At 36.6% G+C, this 17,330-nt stretch overlaps 1 protein-coding gene across 1 annotated transcript in view; it reads left to right on the top strand.

Annotated features, from left to right (window-relative positions):
* The first annotated feature begins 6,209 nt into the window (after positions 1–6,209).
* The window catches only part of RNF212 (ring finger protein 212), a 75,012-nt gene continuing 63,891 nt past the window's right edge, over positions 6,210–17,330 (top strand). The window contains exons 1-3 of the mRNA XM_007496872.3: positions 6,210–6,400; positions 14,616–14,677; positions 16,410–16,484. Coding sequence (XP_007496934.2) covers positions 6,289–6,400; positions 14,616–14,677; positions 16,410–16,484 — 249 coding nt within the window. The 5' untranslated portion in view covers positions 6,210–6,288. The remainder of the gene's footprint in view (positions 6,401–14,615; positions 14,678–16,409; positions 16,485–17,330) is intronic.

Below are 17,330 nucleotides of genomic sequence, written 5' to 3'. Positions count from 1 at the left end.
TCCTTTATAGATGGGTAAATCAGGGATAAATGCTTTAAGTGAGGTTTGCCAAGATTTTAGCAAAGCACTTAAAGTCTTTCATATTATTCCTGGTTGGGGAGAGAGAGAGAGAGACAGAGAGAGAGAGAGAGAGAGACAGAGAGAGAGAGACAGAGAGACAGAGACAGAGAGACAGAGACAGAGACAGAGAGAGACAGAGACAGAGACAGACAGAGACAGAGAGAGACAGAGAGAGACAGAGACAGAGAGAGACAGAGAGACAGAGAGACAGAGACAGAGAGAGAGAGACAGAGACAGACAGAGACAGACAGAGAGCTAGAGAGACAGAGACACAGACAGAGGGACAGAGACAAAGAGTCAGAGAGAGAAAGAGGTTGAAATAGGGGTTCTTAATCTGCATTCTATAAACTAGTTTTTAAAAACATGTTGACAACTATATTTTAAAATAATTGGCTTCCTATGTATTTTATTTTATACATTTAAAAACATTATTCTGAGTAGGTATCCAAAGGCTTCCTTAGATTGTCCAAAGGGTCCATGACACAAGAAAGAATAAATACCTCTGCATGAGGTGATTATATATTCATGTTGAATGGTTGGACCCAAATTGCTGTCAGTAATGTTCTATGATACTTTGAAAGGAAGTCTCAAGGATCTGTTCTTGACCTTATGCTGAAAAAAAATTTAGGCAACAAAATGATGATGGATGGATCATATATTTATTAAATGTGCAGATGAGACAAAAGTGGGAACGATAGCTCACATGTTAGATGACAGAGTTAGAATCCCAAAAGATCTTGTCAGGCTGGAATGCAGGGCTGAATCCAATAAGATAAAATTTAATAGGGATAAATGCCAGATGTTAAATTCAAGTTTAAAACATCAACCTCAGATGAAAAGAGAAGAGAATAATACATATTATGACTACATTTTAAAGAATAAGTCACAAAATCAAGAGAAAAAGCATCAAAGTAAAACATCCAAAGGGAATTCAAAAGTAGAGGATATTTATATTAAAACACATATAATTTACATATTTTTAAACAAATCGTAAACAATGTAGAGTTTGTGTTTTAGCACATACTGTTTTATGCATTTGTTAAATGTTTTTTGATGGCGGTGGTAGTGGTTATATTAAAAAACCATCAACCTCAAAGAAATGTGATGGGGGAGATATAGCTAGCTATTACTTGATGTGAAAAAAGGTCTGGGATTTTCATGTATTTAGTAGAAGTCAACAATGTGATGCAGTTGGCAAAAAACCTAATGTGATCTTAGGCTTTAGTGAGAAGTCTGGGGTTAGGGAGGTGAGAGTATCACTGTCCTCTGCCTTGCTTTGCCTCCTGAACAGATTGTGTCATTTTGTTCTCTGGATGCCATATTTTAGGAAGGACTTTTAAAAGCTAATCTAGAAGACAATGGCCAGGATAGTCATGTATTCTGAGTTTCTGCCATATGTGGATCAGTTGAAAGAAATGGGGATGTTTAGTGTGGAGTAAAGGAAATTTAGGGGAGCATAATAGAAGTCAAGTATTTAACTGCCTGTTGTGTGAGAAAGGGATTATATTTTTTTTTCTGCTTGGCTCCAGAGGGCAAACGAAGGAGGAGCAATGGATGGAAATTGCAAACAGTTAAAGTTTTATTGGAAGGAAAGATTTCCTAACAATTGGAGCTATCTCGATGTGCCATGGCTTTCCTAGAATAGTAAGTGACTTCCTTCTCAATGAAGGTCTCTAGTCAGATCCTCTGGTTGGGGATGTTGTAGAAATAAGTCTTGGTCAGGCACAGGTTGAACAGAAGCTCTTTCCAAGGCTGAGATTGTGGGCTTCTTTATAAGTTCTTTCTAATTCCCCTGAAACCACATGATTTTCAATTTGTTGTAATGATACTTAAGGTATTGTCAGATGAGTCTTGAGAGGCTATTTATGGTTCTGTTCAAAGAGAGCAGAATTTGATTGGGTGCCCAATTTATGCATATTTTGTTTAAAATCAAGGATCTTGCAGTTTGGTTTAAATTTAGTTAATAAAAGTAAGTGGCTAGTGTACAAGAGAGTAAGCTTTGCCATTTGATTAACTCTAGAATCTGATTTACAGGTTGATCTCAATTTTGTGGATCTCAACTTTTACTCTTCTCCCACATGTTCTTTTGTTGAGAAGCTTTTAATTTTGCCCCAAATATCACAGCTATTTTTTACTAAGTGCTGCAATGATTGAATTTGGAGAGGCACTTAAACCAGTTTAAGTAACCTCCTAGCTCTTTAGAGATAGCCTATGTCAAAGTTGTTTTGGAGTTTGGATGACAAAAAGAGAAGACTTGGTAAATTAAATGTTTTTTTAATTAATTAATTTAGAATATTTTCCATGGTTACATGATTAATATTCTTTCCCTCCCCTCCTTGCTCCCCCCTCCCATAGCCAATGAGCAATTCAACTGGACAGTAAACTAAATGTTGAATAATTCTCCTTTTTTCCCCCCATCTAAGCCTTTTAAAAGCAGTCAGATATCAAAGATAGAAACCTCAGATAACCAATGAATGATTTTTACTATAAAGAGACATGATGGTACAATGGGAAACATGGAGGATTTGAAGTCAGTGGACCCAGGGTCAAATCTTTATTACTCTGTCACCTTCAGTAAGCCTCTTTGGGCTTTAAAACATTTTCATCTTGCAGTGGAAGGGCAGCTAACTGGTGCAGAGGAACAGTGTCAGGCCTAAAGTCAGGAAGAGTTCAAATCTGCCTGCAGTGTAACCCTTGGCAAGTTACTTAACCTTGTTTGCCTCAGTTACCTCATCTGTAAAATGAACTGGAGAAGGAAATGAGAAATCACTCCAGTGCCTTCGCCTAGAAAACCACAAATGGGGTCATGAAGTCAGATATGCCTGCAAAACCACTGAACAACATCTTGTAGTGGATAAGGTTCTTAGAGTCAGGAAGATTTGAGTTTGAATTTTGCCTGAGACATTTATGAGCTATGTTGCCTTGGGTAAACCACTCACTCTCGGCCTCAGTTTCCCAATATGCAAAATGGAAATAATATCACCTATTTCACTACATTGTTGTGAGGATCAAATGAGATGGTATGTAGTATTTGGAAAATCTTAAAGCACTGTACAAATGCTATTATTGTTATCTGAAAAAAAAAAGAGGAGGTTAGAGCAGATAGGCTATGAAATACTTTCCACCTTTAAATTTATGATTTATTAAGTTCAACAAAATGCAATTGAATACACTTTATATGGCAACCCTGCTTCCACTCACACAAGCAGAGTTACATATAAAATGTCTACTCTGTAAATGCATATCCTGGGTTGCTGGGTTGGTCATCTATTTAAACCTGTTGTTCATAGCTTCACTCTACACCATCTATAGTTTTCTTAAGCCAAATCCAAAGACAGTAAAGACATTTAATGAAATAGAATAACAGGTAATAACAAGAAATTAAATCAGATATTAAACTCTGCTGGCTCTCATTCACAAATGGCTGTCGTCCATTCCCTGACTCACCTGGAAAGAGAACAGTAGACTCACTCCCAATTAACCTATTAGTCTTTCCTAACAATGGGGGAAGGAGACTACACCAGGTACTCACAACAGGTATGGTGGATCCCCCCCACCCCCACCCCAGCTCTGCTGTTACTGTACAATGTTCTCCTGGTTCTAATCTCTTCACTCTGTATTGGTTCATGCAAGTCTTTCCAAGTTTTTCTGAATTCTTTTTGCCCATCATTTCTTATAACAGTAGTAAATAGCAAAATCCATTACAATCACATCTCAGAACTTACTCAGTCACTTCGCAATTAATGGATATCCCCTCACTTACCAATTCTTTGCCAGCCACAAAAAAGAACTGCTATAAATATTTTCATATAGATCCCTTTCCCTTTTTAAAAAAATCTCTTTGGGATACAGACCTAGTAATGGTACTTCTGAATTAAAATATATTTATGGTTTCATAGTCCTTTGGGCATAGATTCAAATTACTCTCCAAATTAGTTCCCAATTCCCCCAACAATCCATTAGTGTCTAGATTTTCTCACATCCTCTCCCACTTTTGTCAATTTCCTTTTCTGTCATGATAGTCAATCTGATAGGTGTAATGTGGTACCTCAGAGTTGTTTTAATTTGCATTTCTATAATAGTGATTTTGAGCATTTTTTCTTTTTTAAATTAAATTGTATTTTCCCCCAATTACATGTAAAAAGTTTCCAACATTTTCCAAAGAAAATTGAGCCTTGAATTCTTTCTCCCTACCCTCCTCCCACTCAATTCCCCACCTCTCTTGAGATGGGAAGCAATTTTAAAGCTTTTTTTTTTTATATAACTATGTACAGATTTGATTACTTCATCTAAAAACTGCCTGTTCATATCTTTTGAACATTTGTCAGTTGGGGAATGACTTCTTTTCTTGATATATTTGATCCATTTCTCTATGTATTTGAGAAATTTGAGCTTTTATTAGAGAAATTTACATTTTCCCACCATTGTGATTACTGTGTATTTCCCTCTTCCTATTTGCCCCCCCCATTTATCCTACTCTCTTTTCTTCCATTCTGTCCATCCTTAAGTGTTTTGCTTCTGATTGCTGCCTCTCCCAATTTGCCTTCCCTTCTATTGCAACCCCTTCTTCTCTCATCCTTGTCCCCTCCTATTTTCCTATGAGGAAAGATAGATTCCTATACCCAAATGAATGTGTATATTCTTCCCTTTTTTAGTCAATTCCAGTAAAAGGAAGGTAAAAACCAGTCCTTACTGCTTTCCCCATCTCTCCCTCCAGGGTAAAAGCTCTTCAACTTTTTTATGTCTTAGTTTTATCTTTTTAGATATCATCCCATCATATTCAATTTACACCCTTGCTCTCTATCTAGGTATACTCCTTTCTAACTGTCCTAATAATGATAAAGTTCTTAGGAGTCACAAGTATCGTCTTTCAATCTAGGGATGTAAACAATTTAATCTTATTGAAACTCTTAGGATTTTGCTTTTTTGTCTCTTTTTATATTTCTCTTAAGTCTCATATTTGAGAGTCATATTTTCTATTCAGCTCTGTGGTATTTTCATTAGGCATGCTTAAAACTTCTTCATTCAATTGAATATCCATTTTTTTTCTCCTGAAGGATCATACTTGGCTTTAACTAGTTAAGTGATTCTTGATTGCAATCCTAGCCCAGACTCTAATCTTTAGTAGAAGCTGCTAAGTCTTGTGTTATCTTGACTGTGCCTCCACAATATTCTAATGTTTCTTTTTGACTGCTTATAATCTTTTCTCCTTAACCTGGAAGTTCTGGAATTTGTCTAAAATATTCCCAGGAGTTATCCTTTTGGAAGCCCCTTCAGGAGGTGCTGGTGGATTCTTTTTATTTTCCCCTTTGGCTTTAGAATATCAAAGAAGTTTTCTTTGGTAATTTCTTGAAAGGTGACATAAAGGCTCTTTTTTTTCAGTATGGTTTTTAGGTAGTCCAATAATTCTTAAACCTGTTTGCCCCAGTTTCCTCATCTGTATAATGCTCTGAGAAGGTAAGTTCCAGTAACTTAGCTATGTGACCATGGACAAATCAATGTTTGCCTCAGTTTCCTCATCTGTAAAATATCCTGGAGATGGAAATGGCAAACCACTCTAGTATCTTTAGCTGTGTGACTCTGGACAATCAATCTCTTTGCCTCAGTTTCTTCATCTGACAAATGAACTGGAGGAAATGGAAAACCACTCCAGTATCTTTGTCAAGAAAATCCCAAATGAAGCATGAAGCACCAGATACCCAATGAATAGTCTGTGATGTTTCTTCTTTCTGTTAGTTTTGACTCCAGGACCCCTTATGGGTTAAGTTAACTAAACCTTTGTGTTATACAGCAATAACAGCCACAGTGAACTAGGGTTCTGCAAGCACAGAATAACGGGGGCTCACAGCCAGGATGCTGACAAAAGGTTACTACTAGCGTTCCTTCGGGAGATACCATTATTGAAGTGGTGGGGAATGCTATGACAAGAAAAATTCCCTACGACCCCTGCTACATATATGCCTCTGAAATTGAGTCAAAAGAATGATAATGAAGATATCTCTTTCCCTCCTTCCGGGTTAGCGAGCACCAGCCTTTCCCCCCTCAACATCACCCTCTTCTTTCTTCATTAGGTACGTCCCAGCCTCTGGAGAATCTCCCTCATAGCACAGAGGCGGGGAATAGATCAGCTCTGCGCAGGCGCATCAGTGGCTCGCGCCTCTTTCCCTCCCTTTGTCCCGAATAAGGGACGCCATTGGCAGTGGCGTCGTTGCCGGGCTTTTCCAGGATATGGCGGTCCGGGTGTTCTGCAACCGCTGCTTTCAGCCGCCCGGCAGATTCTCCTCGCAGTTTAGCTTGACGAGTTGTGGCCACGTGTTCTGCCACCTCTGCCTCCAGCGAGGTAAAAAAGGGGAGAAGAGGAGAGGTAGGGAGGCCAGGCGTGATCTGAGCAGGTTACGGGGTGGGAGAGGCCTGAGCCGGAGGGGCCGGACGTGACGTCAAAGGCCCGCTAAACCCACGGGATGGAGGGGTAACAGTTTTCATCTTGTAGCACTACCAGTCACAGAAGCTCATTATCGTTCCCCGCTGATTATTGTTGGGAGCAGTGTCATCCCTCCAGTCTCTCAGGCTCACAATTTATTGAACTCCTTACCCACTCACAGCCCAACATATCCAGGCTGTTGTCAAGGCCTGTCGATTTCACTTTTGTATTTTCTCACAAATTTGCCCCATCCTTTTTCTGATACTCCCACCGTCCCTGTATAGGACCTCATCTTCTTGAACCTGGATTATTTTGTTTTTGTTTTTTAATCATCTTTTGTCCCACCTGTCCAGGAGCAAATAGGGGCTCATCCAAGGGAGAGTCACCAAGACTAGGAAGAAAATGGAAACCATGTCAAATGAGGAAAAGCCATAGGAACTAGAAATGTTTTTTCCTGAAGAAAACTTGGGTGATGGGGAAAGGGATGACATGATCATATCTTCAAATACCCACAGAGAAATTAAACTTATTTTGCTTGGCCTTGGAGACCCCAAATAGTTGTTAGAAGCAGATTTTGTCACAATATAAGGAAAGAAAAATAATTTGACCTTTCCAAAAATGGAATAAGGTGCTTCTGCAAATAGTATTCTGTCTTTGAAGATTTTACATTGAAGACTAGATGAATTTTCCTTGGAGATACTGTGGATAGGATTCTTGTGCAGAAGAAGGTTGAATTAGATATTTCTGGAGATCTTTTCCAACTGTAGAATTCTGTGATTCCTAGGAAAAGCCCATACTTTCCTTGCACTAAAGCCAAGAACTGAGGAAATTGAAGGAATTAGAATAGCAAGCCCTTTCATCTTTAACCTACTATAGTACTCAGTGCTACTTGGGTTTGGAGCCAGTTGGGACGGCTTACAGGCAGCTTCATTTTCAGATGTCTGTCCACAGACACCTTGGGACAGAGACTAAAATTTGACCATTGATATATTTATCAAATGCTATTTTTGTAGAGCTTATCTCTCACCCATGCCTTTCATAATGATCTTTTCTTTTTATGCTTTTCTTTTTAATACCTTCCTTATTATATACTTATCATGATAATTTCCCACTATATTTATTTGTATATATGTTATATTTCCCCCACTAGATTATAAGCTTCATAAACACTGGGACCTGAGTTTATTTAATCTTTATGTCTTTGGGGGGGCTTTTTTGATTTGCAGCAGAAGATTTTACTTTTTATTTACTAAAAAGAGCTAGCTAGGCCACGGAGAAGCATTTATTCTATGTTTCCTTCAAATTCTCTTCTCCACAATTCAAAATCTATGTCTTTACCCATTCTTAATTCAGTAAACATTAAGTATCTACTATGCACAAGCTGAAGATACAAGATAGATAATATATAGAAGGCCACTCAGAGAGTTTTGGGGAAGAAAAACAAGTTTATAAATCACAGTGATGTGAAAGCCTTCCTTTCAGATGAGTGCAAAGAAGAGGTGTGGCTTTCTGCTTTGCCAAGGGTAACCACTCTATCTGTGATCCCATCCCCTCCAAACTCTTTCAAAACTTTTCTCCTCTAATCTCTCCATTATCTTCAATCTCTCCTCTACTGGTTGCTTTCCTTCTTCTACACATTGTCCCTTTTCTAAAAAGACCTTATTTTGACTGCTGGTTTCTTAAATTGTCTCCCAATTTTTTCCCTTCCTTTCAGTGGCAAACATTTAGAAAGATGAATCTTCTTTTGACGTCTCCTCTTTCTCTTCATCGACCTCTGTACTTTCTGGCCTCAATTCCCTACTAAAATAGTACTCCTAAGGTCACCAATGGCTTTCAGTCCCTGTTTTAGACCTTTGCAATTTAAAAATATTTTGAGTATTAAAATGCCTTCATTTCCAAGCACCTCTCTACCCAAAGAGCTATTTCCTGAAGAAAGAACAAGAGGTAAAAAAACAAACAAAAAAAAAACAGTTCAGCAAAATCAATCAACCCATCAACCAAATCTGACTCTATATGCATGACTGTATCCATGGATGTATGTGTGTGTATGTGTGTGTATACACACATATGTGTATACACACACACACACATATAATCAATTTTCTCTAGCTTTTGACACCATTCACATCCTTCTTCTGGATACATTATTCTTTAGTTTCTAAAGTACCACTTTCTCTTGGCTTTCCCCTTGCCTCGTATAACAACAGCTCCTCAGTGTCATTCATGAGTGCATTCAGGCTTTAATGTTGGTGTTCCCCAGGGCTCTAAACTTGGGATTTATCTTATCAATCTATTTTATTTTATTTTTAAATTTTATTTAGGTAATTTAGAACATTATTCCTTGGTTACAAGAATCGTATTCTATCCCTCCCTCCCTCCCCTAACCCTACCCTTCCTGTAGTCCACGCATAATTCCACTAGGTATTACACATGATCAGAACCTATTTCCATGTTGTTGATGTTTGCACTAGGATGTTCATTTAGAGTCTATATCTCCCTTGACCCATGTAGTCAAGCAGCTGTTTTTCTTCGGTGTTTCTACTCCCACAGTTTTTCCTCTGAATGAGGATAGTGGTTTTTCTCGTCGATTTCTCCAAGTTGTTCAGGATCACTGCATTGTCACTAATGGAGAAGTCCATTATATTTGATTGTACCACAGTGTATCAGTCTCTGTGTACAATGTTCTCCTGGTTCTGCTCCTCTCACTCTGCATCAATTCCTGGAGGTCATTCCAGTTCACATGGAATTCCTCCAGTTTATTATTTCTTTGAGCTCAATAGTATTCCATCACCAACATATACCACAATTTGTTCAACCATTCCCTAATTGAAGGTCATCCCCTCATTTTCCAAGTTTTGGCCACCACAAAGAGCAGAGCTATGAATATTATTGTACATGTATTTTCCCTTATTATCTCTTTGGGGTACAAACCCAGCAGTGCTATGGCTGGGTCAAAGGGCAGACAGTCTTTTAGCCCTTTGGGCTAATTGCCCTCCAGAATGGTTGGATCAATTCACAATTCCACCAGCAATGAATTAATGTCCCAACTTTGCCACATCCCCTTCAGCATTCATTACTTTCCGTTGCTGTCATGTTAGTCAATCTGCTAGGTGTGAGGTGGTACCTCAGAGTTGTTTTTATTTGCATCTCTTTGATTATAAGAGATTTAGAACACTTTTTCATGTGCTTATTAATAGTTTTGATTTCTTTAACTGAAAATTGCCTATTCATGTCCCTTGCCCATTTAGCAATTGGAGAATGGTTGGATTTTTTGTACAATTGATTTAGCTCTTTATAAATTTGAGTAATTAGACCTTTGTCCAAGGTTTTTGTTATGAAGATTGTCTCCCAATTTGTTACTTCCCTTCTAATTTTGGTTGCATTGGTTTTGTTTGTACAAAACCTTTTTAATTTGATGTAATCAAAATTATTGATTTTACATTTTGTGATTTTTTTGTAGCTCTTGCTTGGTTTTAAAGTCTTTCCTTTCCCCAAGATCTGACATGTATACTATTCTGTGGTCACCTAATTTACTTGTAGTTTCCTTCTTTATGTTCAAGTCATTCACCCATTCTGAATTTATCTTGGGGTAAGGTGTGAGATATTGATCCAAACCTAATCTCTCCTTACAATTTTCCAGCAGTTTTAATCAAATAGTGGATTTTGGTTCCCAAAACTGGGATCTTTGGGCTCATCATAGACTGTCTTGCTGAGGTCACTTACCCCAAGTCTATTCCACTGATCCTCCTTTCTGTCTCTTAGTCAGTACCATATTGTTTTGATGACCACTGTTTTATAGTATAGTTTGAGATTTGGAACTGCAAGCCCTCCTGCCTTTGCATTTTTTTCCATGATTTTCTTGGATATCCTTTATCTTTTGTTCTTCCAAATGAACTTTGTGATTTTTTTTTCTAATTCAGTAAAAAGTTTTTTGGTAGTTCAATGGGTGTGGCACTAAATAAGTAAATAAGTGTGGGTAGGATGGTCATTTTTATTATGTTAGCTCATCCTACCCATGAGGAGTTAATGATTTTCCAATTGTTTAGATCTAGTTTTAATTGTGTGGAAAATGTTTCGTAGTTGTGTTCATATAGTTCCTTTGTTTGTCTTGGCAGTTATCAGTCTATTTTATATACATGACTACAACTAACATTTGTACTTGGATGACAAGCAGATCTACAATACCAGCCCTATTCTTTTGCCTGGAGGCCCAGAATTACCTATAAGAAATCTCTCTGCATTTTCCATAAGCACTTCAAACTCAGCATGTCCAAAATTGAACTTTTTATCTTTTACCAAAATTTCCTTCTTTCATCTTTTCCTTTTTTCTGTCAATGGCTGCAACAGTCACCCACTCACCCATTTTAGGACCTTTGGAATTACAAGACTAATTCTTGTTTTCTTTGCCTCTTATATCATCATTATAACATCAAATACTATGTTTCTATAATACTTCTTCACATTCCCATTACTATCAGCAATCTCTCCTATAATCCCAGGCCCTGTTTATTGCCTTTTTGGAGAATTATAGTAGGTTTCCTAATTCTTTCCTCCAGTCTTCCACTCTTTATTTTATTTATTTATTTTTAAGCCCTTACCTTCTGTCTTGGAATCAATCAAGGCAGAAGAGTGGTAAGGACTAGGCAATGGGGGTTAAGTGACTTGCCCAGGGTCACACAACTGGGAAGTGTCTGAGGTCAGATTTAAACCCAGGATCACTGGGCTACCCAGCTGTCCCCAGTCTTCTTCTCTTTAATCCATCTTTCAGGCTATTATCAAGTGATATTCCTCAGATACAAATATTATTATGTTACTCTTGTCCAAAACCAAAACCCTTAAGTGATTTCCTATTGCATATCAAATTTAATATTCAATTAGATTTAAAACATTTTCAAAACTTATTGTATGCCAAGCACTGTGTTAAGTACTTGACTTACAAATAAGAAAAACAGGGGGCAGTTAGGTGATTCAGTGGATTGAGAGTCAGGCCTAGAGATGGGAGGTCCTGGGTTCAAATCTAGACTCAGATACTTCCTAGCTGTGTGACCCTGGGCAAGTCACTTAACTCCCATTGCCTAGTCCTTACCACTCTTGCCTTAGAGCCAATACCCGGGATTGATTCTAAAACAGAAGATAAGGGTTTTTAAAAAAAGAAAAGAAAAGAAAAAACAAGTCAGTCTCTGCTCTCAAGAAGATTACAATCTAATTGGAGAAAAACAGCACATAAATGGAAGCTGAAAATTGGGGTGGGGAAGTGGGGTGAGGGCCTGCCAAACAACCAGAGCATATTCAGTAGAATGATAGTTCTGTGGAGTTGAAGCCAAGCAGAGCTGCTGATGGAAAGTAGAGTTACCTCAGAAGATGTGAACCCTCTATAAAAGAAGACTTTGGGAAGAATTTAATACTCTGCCTGCCAGCCCTCCAATCAGAGGGGAGAGTTTTAAAAACTGAACTCGGCATTCAGAATTCCTCAAAATATATTTTCAGTCTTCCCTATTAGACTTTTTGGGTACTTGTATCTTCTTATTCTCGTTTCCTTGATCTTGTGCCTTTTTCCTCCTTCCATGCCTTTTCCCACAAATTATTTCCTATCCCTAAAATGGTGTCTTCCTCAAATCTCCATCTGTTAAAATCTCCCTTATTTAAGTCTTCAGATGAGGTGCCATCTCTTCCATGAAGAATTCCTTCATTCTTTCAGTGGATAATGATCTGTACCACTCTCTTTATTGAATAGTCTTTCCTTCTACTTTTATTAAGCGTTTATACATTTTATATTGTTATTTGTCTTCTATTATCTACTAGGCTAAGTTAATTGAAGGAAGAGACTTTTTCTTGTTCATCTTTGTATCTCTAACACATTATTTCAATATTTATGTGATCTGTTCATTTCTGCTTTAATAGATGGTCTCCTTAAGTTGCTCTGGATCCAAAAATTGTCACCCTGCAATCAACATGATTTTGATCTTTTTCAGACAGCCAGACTGATGCTTAGATAAAGGTCCAGACCCAAAGCTTTTCAAGTTTTGTAGGTGAAGCTACAGAAATATGTGTTTTCCACTGGTATAGTCTTTGAGAATCTGGGTTGCCTCAGTACCATGAGGGGGCAAAGAGATAGGTTTCTGTGTAGGGCCTTGCACAGAATTCAGTTGAACTAACAGCTGATATTTAATATTTATTGAAAGAATTAGAGCTTGTCTCCTTAGAAATCCATGGCTTATGGATATGGAATCATAGACTTCACAGCTAGAAAAGATTTTATAGATCATCCAGTCTGACTTCTCTGTCTTATAGAATCAGAATCTGAAGCACTGTGAAGAGAAGTGATTTATTTGCCCAGTTGTCATGCTTGTGGTTAACTACCATGAATATGGTCTGCTTAGCAATGTCCAATTTGTCTGAATAGGTATTATGATTTGACCCAATTGGATAGCATTTTAAAGTTTATAAAATGATATCACATACATTATTTTTCTTGAGTATTATAACAAATCTGTGATTGGTGGTGAGAAGTCATGAGTTATTTTAGAGATAAGGAAACCTAGACTCAGGATAATTGTGACTTGCTCAGGGTCAGACTCAAGGTGTAGAACCCAAGTCTTCCAACTGATAAAAAGTCCATTTTTTTCTCTCACATATCCCACATCCATTGGAAATCTACAATCAAAGATGAAACCCCTACAGAGTGATAAACATCAAGTATCCTTGCCCTAGTTTAAAAACTGTCAGTAACTTTGGAGTATAGAGTATTTTCTTATTAAATTTGAAAGTAGATGATTCATTGGTGAAAAACAAACATGAATCATATTCTTTGCCAGTTAATTTACAGGAATAAGGTGGTAGGAGCATGAAAAAGACCAGGTATGGTTTCATTTTCTCAGAAATTAAAGGATTGGAAAGATAGTGAAATCTATCAGTTCAATAAATATTACATTTATTTACATGAGTGTAGCACTGTTCAGTACTGTGGGGGATATAGAAAAGTATTAGTGTCTTTGTGACAAGAAACTTGAAGGAAAAATATTTCATAAATTGGTGGAGATAAGAAGCTAGACCTGTGATTTTTATCATCATAAATAAATTCCTTTGGAATCTAGATCAGGGAGAGATGCTATTGAGCTGGAATAGTAGAAAGGGGCTTTCTAAAAATAGAAAAAATATGCAAAGGGGAATAAGGGGTGAGAAGACTAGAGAGGGAGGAAGGGGTCAGGTTTTGAAGGGCTTTAAAAGCCATACTAATTAATTATTGGAATAATCTTTTATGTGGTTATTGATGGTTGGCAGTCCTCTTTAGAAAAAACATTCATACCAGTCAACTTAACAAACATTAAGTGCCTTCTCTGTGCCAAGAATTGTAGGGACATAAAGACAAAATGAAGTCCCTGATACCAGGGAGATTATAGCCTATTGGGGGGACAGCCTGTGCACAGGTAAAAAGTATAATTATGGCTTGGCCTTTCCTACAGAGGCATTAGCATGGAACTATTGCTCACAAGGTACAATGTTTATTCTCTTCTTTTTGTTGTCTTGTCAGGAGTTTCTCTTACCCTCTCAAGAAGATGCCAGGGCACTTGTTCATACTTCTTGGTGGAAGAGACATGCACAAATTGATTGTAGGATACTTCCTTGCCTTATATATCTGATTCAGAAAATAAGTACTAGGAACATTGTCAATATCACCTGCTTTAATTGAATTCAGAGTTATATGGATGATTGTGATTATATTATTTTTAGCACTCATGCAGCATGGAAAATACTGTGTTCTTTTTATCCATATTCATGGGATCATAGATTTAGGACTGAAAGGGAATTCAGAAATTATCTAGGGTAACCCCTTAATTTTATATATGAGGAAACTGAAGCCCTGGGAGGGTGAATGATTTGCCAAAGGCTGCATATATTATGTTCATCAGAGTTGGGATTTAAACTTGGGTCCTCTGACTCAAGCCAGGGCTCTTTCTGGCATACTTTTATAATCATATTCCTAACCACAGTCCAGATGTGGAGGGTACTTTTACATTCCATATTCATTTATGAAGAAATTTTGTGTTCTCAAACCTAATTTTATATAGTCATGTGTACTTCAAATTACTAGCCAATTTTATACATGCTATAAATGTATCTTTATTTTACATAGGTAAAAAGGAAGAATGTTTGATATGTAGCACTCCGTGCCGTACAATTTTACTTTCAAAACAAGTAAGTTATTAGTTTTGCAGTAATGTTTACTTCTACATATGAAGATCCTTAATGGCTTGTATATTAGAAACTTACATTTATTCTATCAGCTGTACTAAAAGATTTTATTAAAATTCTGAGTATCTGAAGCATATATAACTATAGGATAATTTTTGCATTTTCATGTTATTAGTATTTGTTGATTTATAATGTAGTTGGTCCGCAGGGTACTGAAAATTAGTTGTTTAAATAATTTCCTTTAGAAAATATTTGTTGAGACTTCTGAGATATAGGAGTGTTTGGTTTTTTAAAGAAATACTTCAGAAAGTCTTTTTTTCTTCTTAAAACCTTTACCTTCCTTCCATCTTAGAATTAATACTGAGTATTGGTTCCAAGGCAGAAGAGTAGTAAAGACCTGGGTAAAGGGGACTAAGTGACTCGCCCAGGGCCACACAGCAGAAATAATTCTTTAAGATATTATAGAGATTTAAGCCACTTCCTTCATACCATATGAAATTAGGAGAGCTATTTTTCATAAATCACCTGATATAAACCATCAGTCTAATTATCAGTGAGTTATGCCTAATAGTATAATTTTGTTAGGATTATGTGATTTATTAGTCAGACATAAAGTAGCTTGGTTATAACTGTGACTTTTCCTCTTACTTAAACATAGTTGCTCTCCTTGCCACAGAACTCTCTACAGAGACAGCTTTCTATAGTAGATCACTAGCATGTTGAAATTAAGAAGAGAATGTTTTCAGTGGACAAAGTATACCAAAGAGAGTCTTTTAAGTTGATGATGTGTATTAAAGTGGGGAGCACAGAAGTTCAGAATGTTTGATGTGGCCAGTCATATGAAAAGAGTGTAAAAACTGCCTACAGCCTACTCAGCCATCTTTGAAAAATTACCCTATACTGTAATGAGCATTTAAATGTATTAGGGAAATGTAGAATAATCAAGTCATTTTTAAAATCAAGCATTCTTAAGCTTTTTTTGTGTGAAAGGTTCTTTTGACACTTTGGGAAAGATTAATATTATTGTGGTCCAGTTGCCTACATTCATGATTGAAGGAAATGCCCAATTGCAATGACAGGTTAGTGAAAAATAGATTTTTTTAATAAATAATTTTTCCCATCCACTTTCATAGATCCCTGAAATTTATCTACAGACTAGTGCACCTTTGTTTTCAGATAATGAGCGTTTCTACCTTATAGCAAAATTAATTTTTTAGAAACAATTTGCAAAGTTATGTCTTGAGCAACCCTATTATATACATATATACAATAGGTAGTATTTTTTGTATGCAAACTATATATAACATTTTGTATAATTTACTCTTCCAGTTTATATAATAGAATTATGGAAATTTTTTTAAATGGAGGGAACTTTAGAGATCACCGGTGCCCTTTCCCCAAAGACTGTTTTTTTCTGAGAAATGAAGGGCAGCATAATATACTTTGTTAGGTCTAAAAGCAGCATCCCTCCAGGCAGGGGGAAGTAGTTTTGAGAAACATGATTTAGTAGAACATTATAATTTTCTAGTTGAGAAACTGAGGCCAAGGGATTGAAATGACTAGATGAAGGCTGTGCAGCACTGACATTAGGTTTTATGAACAACGTATGAAACACTTTTGGTCTTAAGGTCAGAGTCTACATAGTTTTCTAACATTTTGGAATATAATTTTAATGTCTCCCATCTCCTGTATTAGAAGTAGTAACATATAATAATCTCTTTGTTTCTCTCTTCAGACTGATTTTAATATTCAGGCATTCTTTATGGGAATAGATGGATTATGCAAGAAATATTCAAAAGAAACATCACAGGTGAGTTATAGATGAAGTAGTTTCTAAGACTGCTTATCAGAATGGAATATTTAACAGTCCTTTTTGGAATAGTGACTCTGGTTTTGAGATGATCTAAGGTGTGACCAATTATTTCTACAGAGGAAAATCTAATTAAAAGACTGAAAAATTATCTTTATGGAGCTTTCCAGCTATTTTACTTTGCTCCATTTATAGAAAGAAAGTCATGCATGTTTAGACTGAACATTTTTATGACATTTATAACTTCATTGATATGATAATGGAAATCTAGGTTTTAGATATTCTTAGAAATAATTTTTATTTTTTTATGATTATCATTTCATCAGAGGCCTATAATAATTATTTTTTAGTTTACTTTGTTTGGTATACCTGAGAAACTTCCAAATCCTAAAAATTAGACTTGGAAGAAACTAGTGGTCTTCCTGCAACATTCCTTCAAAATGTATCTGACAAGTGATCATCCATTATCTTCACCAAAATAGACTTCCAGTGATGGCAACTTATTATCTAGTGAAAGAGGGCAATTTTATTTTTGAATATGTGTAAACTTTTCTTCATTTAATTGAAATCTGCCTTTGTAACTTGTACATGGGTTCTAGTTCTGGACCTTGAAAAGTCTAATAAGTTTAATGATTTAAACTCTTAAAATTTAATACTTTTTCCTGTCATCTTTCTTCAAACTTGTGACTGTGTCTCCTCTTAAGTCTTGTGTTCTCTAAGCTAAGAAATCATAGTCCTTGGACTGATTGGATTGTGGTATGTTTTCCTCCTCTTTCCTCACTGTTAGCTAAGGACATTGCCACTTACTTATTGAAAAAAATGAGGCTTCAATTCAATGGTAGTTTC

The sequence above is a fragment of the Monodelphis domestica genome, chromosome 6 (genome assembly GCF_027887165.1).
Source record: "Monodelphis domestica isolate mMonDom1 chromosome 6, mMonDom1.pri, whole genome shotgun sequence".
Taxonomy (NCBI): Eukaryota; Metazoa; Chordata; class Mammalia; order Didelphimorphia; family Didelphidae; genus Monodelphis; species Monodelphis domestica.
This window is presented reverse-complemented; position numbering and strand designations above follow the sequence as displayed.